We start from the raw sequence: 13175 nt of genomic DNA, 5'->3' as shown, positions 1-13175 counted from the left end.
TTAGAAGACAGGGTGGGAATTTTTTTTTCTAAAATAGTTTTTCTGGCCCTCACAATAAGTTTTGGTTTTACTATAGTAACCATATTTTAACCTTGATATTCGTGGTAAAACCATAGTGATAATACAGGAAAATGAAAACTATGGTAATAAAAAACATAATTTTGTGGTTATTATGGTTTTACTACAAATACCATGGTTTTTGAAGTCAAACCATAGTAACCACAAGAATTACCATAGTTAATCTATAGTAAAACTGTGGTTACTATACAGATACAGTATACTGTATTAAAACCATGGTTTCTGGAAAAAAAAAAAAAAAAAAAAAAAGAAACATGGTTACATAACTTTTCATAGTTACTACAATATTATTATAGTAAAACCATGGTTTCTGCCAAAAAAACAAAACAAAAACAAAACATTAATCTACAACAGTAATGGTTACTACAATATTAGGCTACTATAGAAAAATTATTTCTGCCAAAAACTATGGTTACTACAGTCTACAATATTACTATCATAAACCATAATTAAACTATGGTATTTGTATGGTAAAACCATTATAACCACAAAATAATGAATAACGACATTTTCCTGTATTATCACTATGGTATCTATACAAATATCATGGTTAAAATATGGTTACTAAATATAGTAAAACCATGGTACATTTATTGCGAGGGCACGCAAACCTTATTTTGAGGGAACACAAACAATTGTGAGGGAACGCAAAACTTATTGTGAGGGAATGCAAACTATTGTGAGGTAATGCAAAACTTATTGTGAGGGAACTCAAAACTTATGAGGGAATGTAAACTATTGGGAGGGAATGAAAAACGTCATGGTTACTTGCGTAACCTCCGTTCCCTGATGGAGGGAACGAGACGTTGTGTTGATGTAGTGACACTAGGGGTCACTCTTGGGAGCCCGAGACACCTCTGGTCTTTGAAAAAAGGCCAATGAAAATTGGCGAGTGGTATTTGCATGCCACTCCCCTGGACATACGGGTATAAAAGGAGCTGGTATGCAACCACTCATTCAGGTTTTATGCTGAGGAGCCGAGACAAGATCCGGCCATTTCAGCGGGTAGTTCAGCATTGTGGCAGGAGGGACACAAAGTCTCCATCAGGGAATGGAGGTTACGCAAGTAACCAGGACGTTCCCTATCTGTCACTCACTCAACGTTGTGTCGATGTAGTGACACTAGGGGTCCCTATACAAAATGCCACAACTGGCTGAACTGTGTTACGTGAACTGGCGGTGTGTGACGGGCAGACAACTGTGTGCCTCATAGCCAGTGCACCAGGCCGACACGTAACCTCCCCCAACATATTTATGAGAGTCGAACGGCCCTTTGGGGACAAGTTGACTACCCAAAAGATAGAGACAGGCTAACCAAGTCGTGGCCTCTTTTCAACTTCTTTTTTTCCACTCACTAAAAAACAAGGGGGATTATCCGACTGGTCCGCCACACCTCGGCCAAAGAGCGGGGGGGATATTTAAGTGGAAAATGATCTTGTCGACCATGTGGAGAAGTCTCATGGTAGATCCTACCCAAGGGGGGAGGAGTTACTACAAACATGGAGACTGTGGCAAAGGGGGCTCTGCCCAAGGAAGATGCAGTTTGCCAACAGGGAAACGAATTAGCGGAAGATATACATCGCATGGGGTTACCTTACAGGGAACCGCCACATGCGGAGCGCCTACCCCAGAACAGGGCTCTTAATTAGCACGTGTAATGGGCTTGCAGTGAGTCTCTCCGAAAACTTGACTGCCACAGGGCTCGGAGGAAGTCAACCAGGGAACATAGTTTGTGAACACTACTGGGAATTAATGGTGCATATCTTCAGCTCAGAGGAGGTGAAAGGAACTATGTGCAAGTGATACACCCTGGCTATCCTGGGCTTATCCGCTTGTATTGCGTGCCACTACCTGGGATGAAACCGGTTCCACCCGGAGGTTGTAGAACCTTGCAAAGGTGTTGGGTGTTGCCCAGTCCGCTGCTCTGCAAATGTCTGTTAGAGAGGCACCCCTGGCCAGGGCCCAGGAGGCAGCTACACCCCTGGTAGAATGGACTCGTAGCCCTACCGGGGGCGGCACGTCCTGGGCATGATATACCATAGCTATGGCGTCAATGAGCTAGTGGGCGATCCTCTGCTTGGAGACAGCGCTTCCTTTCCACTGTGCACCAAAGCAGACAAAGAGCTGCTCAGAGATCCTAAAGCTCTGCGTGCGATCCAAATAGATGCGTAAAGCGTGCACCGGACACAGCAACGACAGGGCTGGGCCTGCCTCCTCCTGGGGCAGCACTCGCAGGTTCACCACCTGGTCCCTAAAAGGGGTCGTGGGAACCTTGCGCACATAGCCTGGTCGGGGTCTCAAGATCATGTGAGAGTAGCCCGGACCAAACTCCAGGCACGTTTCGCTCTTGAAGTGAGCACAGTCAGGAGGGCAGTCTTCAAGGAGAGTGCCTTAAGCTCAGCTGACTGCAAAGGCTCAAAGGGGGCTCTCTGTAGACCCTGAAGAACTACAGAGAGGTACCATGAGGGAACGAGGCGCGGTCTGGAGGGATTCAGCCTCCTGGTGCCTATTAGGAACCTGATGATCAGGTCGTGCTTCCCTAAGGACTTACCGTCCACTGTGTCGTGGTGTGCTGCTATAGCAGCAACGTACACCTTCAAGGTGGAAGGGGACAGCCTCCCTTCCAACCTCTCCTGCAGGAAGGAAAGCACCGGTCCGACTGCGCATCTCTGGGGGTCTTCCCGTCAGGAAGAATACCACTTAGTGAACAGACGCCACTTAAAGGCATACAGGCACCTCGTAGAAGGGGCCCTAGTGATCGTGTCTACCACCGCGGGTGGTAGACCGCTTAGGTCTTCCGTCTCCCGTCCAGGGGCCAGACATGGAGATTCCAGAGGTCTAGTCGCGGGTGCCAGATGGTGCCCCGTCCCTGAAAAGAAGATCCTTCCTCAGGGGAATTCGCCGGGGGGGGGGGCTGTCGCGAGGAGCGTGAGGTCCGAGAACCACGTCTGGGTGGCCAGTAGGTTGCTACCAGGATGACCTGCTCCTCGTCCTCCCTGACCTTGCACAGAGTCTGTGCAAGTAGGCTCACTGGGGGAAACGCATATTTGCATAGGTCAGGGGGCCAGCTGTGTGCCAGCGTGTCTATGCCGAGAGGTGCCTCGGTCAGGGAGTACCAGAGCGGGCAGTGGGAGGATTCTTGGGAGGCGAACAGGTCTACCTGTGCCTGTCCGAATCGACTCCAAATCAGCTGGACCACCTGAGGGTGGATTCTCCACTCCCCTGAGGGTAACCTGCAATGACAGCGTGTCCGCTGCAGTGTTGAGGTCGCCCGGGATGTGAGTGGCTCGCAGGGACTTGGAGTGCTGCTGACTCCAGAGGAGGAGACGGCGGGCGAGTTGTGACATACAATGAGAGCGCAGACCGCCTTGGCGGTTGACATATGCTACTGTTGCCGTGTTGCCTGTCCGAACTAACACGTGCTTGCCCTGGATCAACGGCCGGAACCTCCGCAGGGCGAGCAGAATTGCCAACAACTCGAGGCAGTTGATGTGCCAATGCAGCTGCGGGCCCGTCCATAAGCCAGCGGCTGCGTGCCATTTACAGGGCAAGAGCTGCCTCTGCGACCTTCGTGAAGACGCGAGGGGACAAGGACAGACTGAAAGGGAGGACCTTGTACTGATACGCCTGACCCTCGAATGCAAACTGCAGGAAGGGTCTGTGTCAAGGTAGAATCAAAACGTGAAAGTACGCATCCTTCAGGTCTACCGCCGCGAACCAATCTTGATGCTGGACGCTTGCCAGAATGCGTTTTTGCGTCAGCATCTTGAACGGGAGTCTGTGTAAAGACCGGCTCAGTACTCGCAGGTCCAAGACTGGCCGCAACCCACCGCCTTTTTTCGGTACGTTGAAGTAGGGGCTGTAAAACCCCTTCTTCATCTCGGCCGGAGGGACAGGTTCTATCGCACCCTTCCGTAGGAGGGTGGCGATCTCCGCGCGCAAGGTAGCAGCGTTTTCGTCCTTCACCAAGATGAAGTGGATACCACTGAACCTGGGCGGACGCCTGGCGAACTGAATCGCGTAGCCGAGTTGGATGGTCCGGACCAGCCATCGCGATGGACTGGAAAGCGCAAGCCACGCATCCAAGTTCCGCGGGAAGCGACAACATCATCGGACGTACCGGCAGGTGGGGCCTCGCGGCGGGGCAGAGCTCGAGGTGCCACACCATGTCGTGGCCGTGTTGAGTTCAGGGACATCGAAGTACTTACCTGGCTCCTTGTGACCTCCCCCGGAACAGCCTGGGACGGGGGAGGAAGAGGCCTGTCCTCGTGATCCGTGGAGACTGTCACATCGGGGGCGGATTTGTGCCACAGCTGGGTGCTCAGGGTCAGGGAGACCGCCGCTGGAGCGCCAAACCTGCCAAACCTGCCAAATAGAGTGGTGGACGGTGGTCATGATGACGGCCGTGTACCCCAGATACGTGACCCAGGGAACAAGGAAACCACTCTTGCTGAACTCTTGGGTACTGCAGCCACTTGGGGATGCAGCGCAATTAAATGCAAAGGTAACAAAAGGGGGATGGAGTGGTCTGCTTACCAGCTCCAGAGCAGCGGGTTTCATCGTCCCTGGGTCGCCCGTCTCAGGGGCGCTTCAAAGCCTTTCGCGGGTTCTTGGCGGCCGCGATGGGCTCCATGCCGGGGCCGGGACATGGCAGAGCCGGTGCAGTCACCGCAGGGGGACGACCTTGGCGACGAGCAGACGGGGTGCAGGATCTTGAGCCGTGCTGGGGCAGGATGTACCAGATAACCTTCTTCTGCTGCTTCACCACTGAGAACTGCTGGGCAAAGTCCTCGGTGTCGCTGGACTGGCCAACTTGGGAAATGGGGGCAGCAAGGAACCGTGCCTTGTCCCATCTCGACCAAGTTGAGCCAAAGGTGGCGCTCCTGGACCACCAAGGTGGACATCGCGAGCACAGCTCCTGCATCAATCCTGGGGCAGAACTACCCTCGTGCAGTCCCTTGGCCGTCAGAGACGACGTAAACCTACAGGCCTTGGATGGGAGCTTTGGGCGCCCGCGCCAGGTGGCGGCACTCTGTGGGCATAGGTGCACCACGAGCACCTTTATCCACCAGGGGGATTGCCGAATAGCCCTTGGCCACCCCACCATCAAGAGTAGTGAGGGCGGGGAAGCTGAAAGATCGGGACCGGGCAGTAAAAAGTGCCTCCCACGACCTTGTCGGCTCTTCATGCACTTCCGGGAAGAAAGGAACGGGACGGGGCGTGGCTTTGAGCAGCGCCGCGAGCCCAGGAACCAATCATCGAGCCGTGAGGGTTCAGGGGAGAGCGGAGCGTTCCACTCTATCCCGACGCTCGCGGCTGCCCGGGAAAGCATGTCGTCATCTCCGCGTCAGCCTGTGACTGGGCGACCGCACCTGAAGGGAGGAGCCCAGCTGAGGCTTCCGCGTCCGACTGGATGAGCCCGCTCTCCGATGCTGCGTTCGAGAGCTCATCACTTTCGCAGGCTCCGAATAAGAGGTCGAACTCGCCGTGAGACGAGCCGGCGGACTCATCCGGAAGCCCGATCGGGGCAGACAAGCGTGCTGGGGAATGGGAGGTCTGTGGGGGGGATACCCGGTGGAGACGGTCCCATTGGGGTCCCCAAATCGTCCCCAGTGATAGCCGAGCTGGCCTCATACCCGTGGGTAGAAGGACCGAGGCAGGGAGCCTCTGGGGTGGCTTGCTTTCTTACGAAGATAAGCCATGACCGCATCGTTGCCATGGACATGTTCTCGCAATGAGTACATGACCCATCCACGAACACTGTCTCCGCATGAGCGGTGCCCAGACACGAAAGACAGTGATTGTGACCATCGGAAGGCGAGAGATAACGAGCGCAACAAGGAATAACACACAAAGGAAAGGCATCTTTAAAAAGACGCATCTTTAAAAAGACGTGTGTGCCGCTCTTTTAGAGAAATATACTCTTTTAGAGAAATATACTCTTATTTCTGCGGAAGCGCCCAGGGGCATTCTCTGCAGTGCACCAGTGCAGAGGAGGGAGAAGCCACTGAAATGCGCCGTCAGATCCAGCAGAGGTGAATGAACAGTCATGGGAATTCAGCTCAGTGAGCATGACCGTTCGGCTCCGAAGAGAAAATCTGAATGAGTGGTTGGATACCAGCTCCTTTTATACCCGTATGTCCGGGGGAGTGTCATGCAAATACCACTCGCCAATTTTCATTGGCCTTTTATCAAAGACCAGAGGTGTCTCGGGCTCCCAAGAGTGACCCCTAGTGTCACTACATTGACACAACGTCGAGTGAGTGACAGATAGGGAATTTATTGCGAGGCAATGGAAACTATTGCGAGGGAATGCAAAACTTATTGTGAGGGAACACAAACTATTGCGAGGGAACACAAACTATTGCGAGGGAACACAAACTATTGTAAGGAATGCAAAACTTATTGCGAGGGAACAAACTATTGTGATGGAATGCAAAACTTATTGTGAAGGAACAAACTATTGTGATGGAACTCAAAACGTATTGAAAGGGAACGCAAACTATTACAAGGGAACGCAAACTATTGCGAGGGAATGCAAACTATTGCGAGGGAATGCAAAACTTATTGCAAGGAAACGCAAACTATTGCGAGGGAACGCAAAACTTGTTGGGAGGGAACGCAAACTATTGTGATGGAGCGCAAAACTTATTGCGAAGGAACACAAACTATTGTGATGGAACGCAAATCTTATTGCGAGGGAACACAAACTATTGTAAGGGAATGCAAAACTTATTGCGAGGGAACAAACTATTGTGATGGAACACAAAACTTATTGTGAAGGAACAAACTATTATGAGGGAACACAATTTCATAGGGGACTTAAAATTTCAAGTTTCACGCCCTAAGGGGTCTGAGCTGAAGAAATCACATGTGAACACACTGTCAGTCTCTGCTGGCAATGATCCCAAGACCTACCTACAGTTGTAGGTATGATGTTTGTTCCAGTACATTTATATGTACACTCGCAACAATGCACTGTTCTCTTTGTAACCTCATTTGAACTACATCAGAGCAGTAAAGAATGACCATTCCATTTTACATTTAAGACCTGAAGTGTGTAGTAAATCCTCAGAAAGTTTAGAATGTGTTGTTTTGTGTGCTTTATGGAGTTTTCTTTACTTAAGTTGTGTGGCTATACTGTTTTTTTATGTGGTTGAACAACTCTAAGAGATCAACACCTTTCCAAAGATAAGCCGATCCAAAGAGGACACAATAATGGCAGTGTGTGCACTGTATGTGTGTGTACGTGGGGCAGATCATGAGCGTTCTGTTACATGTAGGTGTGACATGGATCAGTTACAATGTCACTGAGTGCATCATACACCCTTAGGGTGAATACGAGCATGTTTTTGTGTGTGTGTGTGTGTGTGTGTGTGTGTGTGTGTCAGGCCATGACAACCCCATCGGCAATTTGTACAGATCTTGCCTGAGGGCATCATTGTCCTCAGCCATCAGAGAGAGATTCATTTTGGAACATCTGTCATCGTCTTTGATGAAGGCAGGCATGTCTACACATAAACTACTGCATGCTTTCGCATTAATACCGCATACACACACATACACATAAGACCCACCAGACCGGATTTTCCACACATGTTCTGGGCAAGTCCCTCCCTTGCTAAATCAGGAATGCCTTGGAATAAAGCTGGTTGCTGTGTGTGTGTTTACTTTATCTCACTTCTGGGGACAATTTTGTCCCCAAAGTGTAGCTAATCTGATGAAATCTCCCTTTGGGGACTTCCGGGAATGTCTTAAATTAGATATAATAATAATAATAATAATAATAATAATAATAATAATGGAGGACAAAATATGTATTTATATTTTTCTACAAATCATACAAATTTAAATTATAATGTAATTTTAATTAGTTTTATCTAAAGTCTTAGGTATGTCGACATTTAGATCAGATTTTTCCTATTTTGTGGGGACCAGCCAAAACAGCTTAATAAACACACTACATAATGTTTTAATAAAAAACCTGCAGAAAGGTTAGGTTTATGGACAGGGGAAAGAAAATATCATTAGCTCAATATAGAGGAATTGGAAAATCCCCACCATAACAGAAAAAAGTGTGTGAATGGGTATAGTGTAGAGACTTACTTCTGGAAACTCTCACCAGCTCTGAAACACTGAAGACCCCTGATTTAACAAAGCTGTCTTCTAAGTAAACTGTGGGAGACAAAAGCATATTCATCAGTGACATATTCTTACTTAAATACATGTGAGAACATTGCAAATGCTGCATATTTGGTAGGTGGACATCTGCATGAAAATCTATTTGTTTTGTTTTCATATCAATAAACAGTAAGAAAATCATCTTTTCTCATCTTTTCCTCATCATCCAGTGTTAACTTTCAGGTATCTGATGAAACTGATGTAATATAACTAAATGGATTCAATTCAGAGACTTTTTTTTTTTCTGACAATGAAAGCCAACCATGCTTAGCTTAATACAAAAAAGAACCAAGCCAAAAAAAGTCCATCTCTACAGGGTCAACCTCACAGAGCATGCCAGGACATTCAAATCTGTCCCACAATGCACTGCAAAGCCCAACAGGAAGTGCAGCGATTTGCCAGGATTTCCATGGTAGCAGCGCTAGATGGGACTGAATCGTGGCTTGAGAGCTTTATTTTACTAGGCAGGGAAAAAACGCACAACCTGCTCAAGGTAAAGAACTAATTGCACTCTCCATTATTTTCATTCTTCACACATTATGTAGCAGCAATTGTGTAGGAAAAAAAGAGAATAAATTAAAGAGGAAAAGAAAACACAGGTGAGTCCAGGGGAACAAACATGACTAATATACATTGTTATACATATGCCATAAGCAAAGTCACTCTTGGTGAAAGCGCATACTAAGATTTGACAGGGCTGGTGATGTCATGACATTGCTTGTTTCATATAAATGGCCATTTTTGTTTTTCTTGTAAAATCGCAGACATGACATGATTGGCTTTCCACTTGACTCAAATTTTTGCAAAACATGGAGTATAATTATGGTCAAAATCAACATTCTGCCCAAATAAGCCTGTTTCAGTATATTTCTTTAAAAAAGCACACTTGTAGAGGGTACAAGATTTTTTTTTTTTTTTTTTTTGTCAGCGTGCAATATAAAAGAATGTACAGCTGTGAGGCAGTTTCTAAATGATCAAATTAAAATATACTTGTTGAGTCTTGTGACCTGGTCTGGTTTGTGTGGTACAGACTGAACAGTAGTCATTATTAGAGGTAGACCGATATATCGGTTTTACCAATTAATCTGTGCTGATAGCTGTCTTTTGGAACTATCGGTTATCGGCAAAAATCTATTCTGACAGTTGCCAATCAATTTTTTTTTTCATTTGATAATTACGTTTTTTTCAAATTTAAGCGAGGGCATGCAAAGAAAAAAATTTACTTTGACGTTTTTACATATCTATGATATATTGTGAATAATAATAATATATAGGATATAAAAAGCTTAATTTGGTAAACATTAAAAATAGAGCATCGTAACAGAGCCAAGTCTTCGTCATTTCAAAGTAAGAGTCCCCAGTGTGTATTTCAGGCTTGTTTAGTGTTTAAAGTCCCATTTTTATGTACCCAATCTTCTTTTTTTCTGAATATTATTGGTTGAAAAATAAACTACATCTGGAATTGTATTCATTTTGTACTCTGGCCTCTATGTCTGTGCTGACTAAATAAATGTTGCAACATTCTATGAATTGATTTTAAAAACTATTGGCCGATTAATCGTTTATCTGTCTTTTCCACCACCTTAGTTATTGGTATCGGCAAAATAAATTTGCATGCATTTACCAGTGATTAATGGATAAGGATTTCTAAAAATCCTCTTACAGAGATTGTAATCACAAAGAGGAATTTCTAGCCAATTGAATAGTTTAGAGCAGAGCATATCTAGCACAATTCATACTGACTGTAGAAAATTTGCATGACATTTGTAAGATTTTGTTTTTTCATTTCCACACCTTTTCCAAGCCTTGAAATCACAATTTAAAAATTGACTTGGAATTTGACTTGGATGTCGTTGTTTTATCTGTATCGGGCTTTAATTGTTTCGTAGAGTGATGTTATTTTCGGTACACCAGCATCGTGGCTACAATTATGTAAAAGCTCTAATTATAGATGTGGGTGAGATTGTATGTGCAAATGCATTGATGTCCATCAGCACATTTGTGTAAGTGCACATTAACATACCTGGAGGGTTCTTGCCAGGCTCATTGTTGCTGGGACTTCCTGACTGCTGCGAGTCTGTAAACACAAATAAAGGCAGCAGATTAGAACACAAAACCCCAGTGTGATCAGCAGCTCTACATATGACAGTAGTGCACCTCACTGTAATTTATCATCCTATGCCAGTGCTTTCCCATGTTTGTTTAGCTCTAAAGGCTTACAGATTTTTGTTGTTTTCTTGGACATAAGGAAATTAGACAAATTCAGTATTGAAACACAGACACTATATAAAAACATGTCTTTCTCCATTGATGCAGAATTGTGAGAAATTTAAAACACTAAAAACATATATTTAAGCGCAGGAAAACTATTTAAGTTGTGTTTCGAAGAGTGAAAAAAATGGTGCGCCTCCCTGTAAAAGACAGCAGTTATTGTCATTGTTGCCCCATCGTTCTTTCCAGAAAAGGAAACTACAGTTACTCGGTCCTGACGGGACAGGCCAGATGTGTGTAGAAACATGATTTTTTCTTTCAGTGAGGGGGAACGAGAGTAGGAGAAGGGAGGGAGAGCAGGAAGATGTAAGAACAGGCATAGGCAAGGCTGAAACGTGTCCCACAAAAGTAAAATGGAGTTTTTGACCAACCACAAGGAGACACACTTGGCCCACCTCGAAGTCATACAGCATAGTATAAGAGTGGGGGAGGAAAAGATGGAAAAAAAATTAGAAGAGTTCTGCCTATCGTTGATGTGTGCTTTAATGTTCAAGCTGATTAATGATGTTACAGTACCTTTGGGAGGACGATCCCGACATTATACAGTGCTAATGATACACAATGTCACTCATTCATCTCATTCTTTCATAAACTCTTTTAATGATCTGCTATTTCCAAGATCACAACTGAGCTATGTTCATAAGCAAAATCACCAAATTGTGGTGTGATCTTGGGAGCCACTTCATCAATCTCAACTGCCCAACTCACAAGTAAACATACCAACACTCAAAAAAATGATTTTTGCTGCTTGTTCATTTACTTAATTAAAATGAACTAAAGCAACACGATTCTAGAACATACCATACCATACATTCTATCCATTTAAATATTTTAAATGGAAGTTTACTTAATCCATTTGAGTTGTGACTACATGAATACTTTTTGTGGTGTTAATGTACTCTAGCATTGATTAAACTGGGCAGGAGATTTCCATTTCCCAGCATGTTTTGCATGGGAATAGATATGTGTTTTTGTGCAAGATGTACATAAAGGGGGGATACTTGTTAGTGTTTAATGTTTTGTTATGTTGAGATTACGAAGAGTTTCTGTTATGTTGGAGTTTTGAGGGTTACCATTATGGTGAAGAGTGTAGCTTGAGCTTACAATGAGGACAGGTAGATGTCACACAGGAAGCTTATTGCTCACTTTGTTAAGAAATTGCTGTGCTAGCCATACTGTAGCACAGGCACTAAACTACACTCTGTAACGCTTCCAACCAGCATGTATTTACCATGCTAACATTCACTTTCACTAGTAAGTACATAAAAAAATAGAAGGGATTTATTTTAGATACATTGAAACATCAAATTTTTTTTGGTTTACCCAATTCAACTAGGTTGTTTCTACACAAAGTGTTGAGATTATATAGCAATTTTAAGTTAAGAGAAGTAATTTCAAACACATAGAACCACTGTCCACAATTGAATCAAGTTTATCCAAAGAGCTATTTTTTGAGTGAATGGCAACACATGCTTTAAGAGTCACCTGTGTGAAGGAGGGTGAGGATATGGTCTCTACAATATGGAAAGTAGTGGATTTTTCAATGGCCAATGTTGATACCAGTATCAAAAGAGCATGGTGGCTGACGGTTGATGTAATACCGATATATATTGTCCTGCATAAGAAAAAATGCAGAAACTACAAATTTAGTTTAAAATTGAGTTAAGAGTGGAATCGCATCTCTTAGACTATGATCTGTCCAGTGGCAGACAGGTTTGGCTAAACTATGCTCAGATTCTGAAAAAACACAGACCATTTTATAATCCATATTTGGCTGAACAATCAAAAAATTTTGAAGCCATTTTTCTCAGTTTCCCTGCTTGCATAGTTACTGCGCCTTGGTTCTGTACAGAAGACCACTGTACATAGCAAAATAAGACTTGATTTCTTTTTCTTTCTTTTTTTTAAATTGCTGAAATGAACACCTATTTTACCTAATATTTACTCAAAGTTCACTCCAAAATCTTGAAAACAAAAATAGTTTATTAACCATTGGCAAGGCTATCGGTACATTTTACAACTAACAAGGGAAAGTTAACACTCCTTCTATTAATCAGTGAAGTAGACTGTTGGATCATCAGCCCATTTATCGGTCTCTCACTAATAGTAAGAACAAAATGAAGGAGAGAAAATGAGCTGGGACATCACTCTTGTTCCTCCATGAGCTCCATCTCAGAAGTAAAAGTTAGAGGGGGAGAGTAAAAGATAGAGATAAATTTAAAAAAAGACCATTAAACAGAGCAGCAAAAACTGAATATTCTTGGCTCCAGCTCGACAATGACAAATATAGGGAGGGAACGGCATACATTAAGATGAAAAAAGGTTAGAGAGAGTGAGAGGGGAAGAAAGAGACTACACTTAGAAAATTTCCACTTGTGGTGTGTCCGGTGCATTTGTGAGGAATCTTAAAGTTATTTTTGCATTAAGCTATGATAATTTTCTTCCCACCACAATAAACAACATCTTAAGTGGTGTTTGAATCAGGAAAGCCTATTGGACCCTAAGCCAACAGCTGAGCCTTTGATTGGATGCGGGCAGGTTGGCATTGTGACAGTGCCCGTTCCTATGCCAACCACCCTCCCCCCACCAATTCACATGCAAGTTCTAAGTCATCCTGGTCTGGTTAAACACATCTCCTACCATGC

General features: G+C 44.8%; 1 protein-coding gene across 8 annotated transcripts in view; it reads right to left on the bottom strand.

Moving 5' to 3' along the window:
• LOC127412391 (nuclear factor 1 B-type) overlaps positions 1–13175 on the bottom strand; it is a 128378-nt gene that overhangs the window by 45205 nt on the left and 69998 nt on the right. For all 8 annotated transcript variants that reach the window (XM_051648735.1, XM_051648725.1, XM_051648708.1 and 5 more), the window contains exons 3-4: positions 10283–10336; positions 8185–8253 (exon numbers count right to left, since the gene is read on the bottom strand). In XM_051648735.1, coding sequence (XP_051504695.1) covers positions 8185–8253; positions 10283–10336 — 123 coding nt within the window. The remainder of the gene's footprint in view (positions 1–8184; positions 8254–10282; positions 10337–13175) is intronic.

The sequence above is a fragment of the Myxocyprinus asiaticus genome, chromosome 2 (assembly GCF_019703515.2).
Source record: "Myxocyprinus asiaticus isolate MX2 ecotype Aquarium Trade chromosome 2, UBuf_Myxa_2, whole genome shotgun sequence".
In the NCBI taxonomy this organism is placed as follows: domain Eukaryota; kingdom Metazoa; phylum Chordata; class Actinopteri; order Cypriniformes; family Catostomidae; genus Myxocyprinus; species Myxocyprinus asiaticus.
The sequence above is the reverse complement of the archived record's forward strand: the minus strand, read 5'-3'. Positions and strand labels throughout refer to the sequence as shown.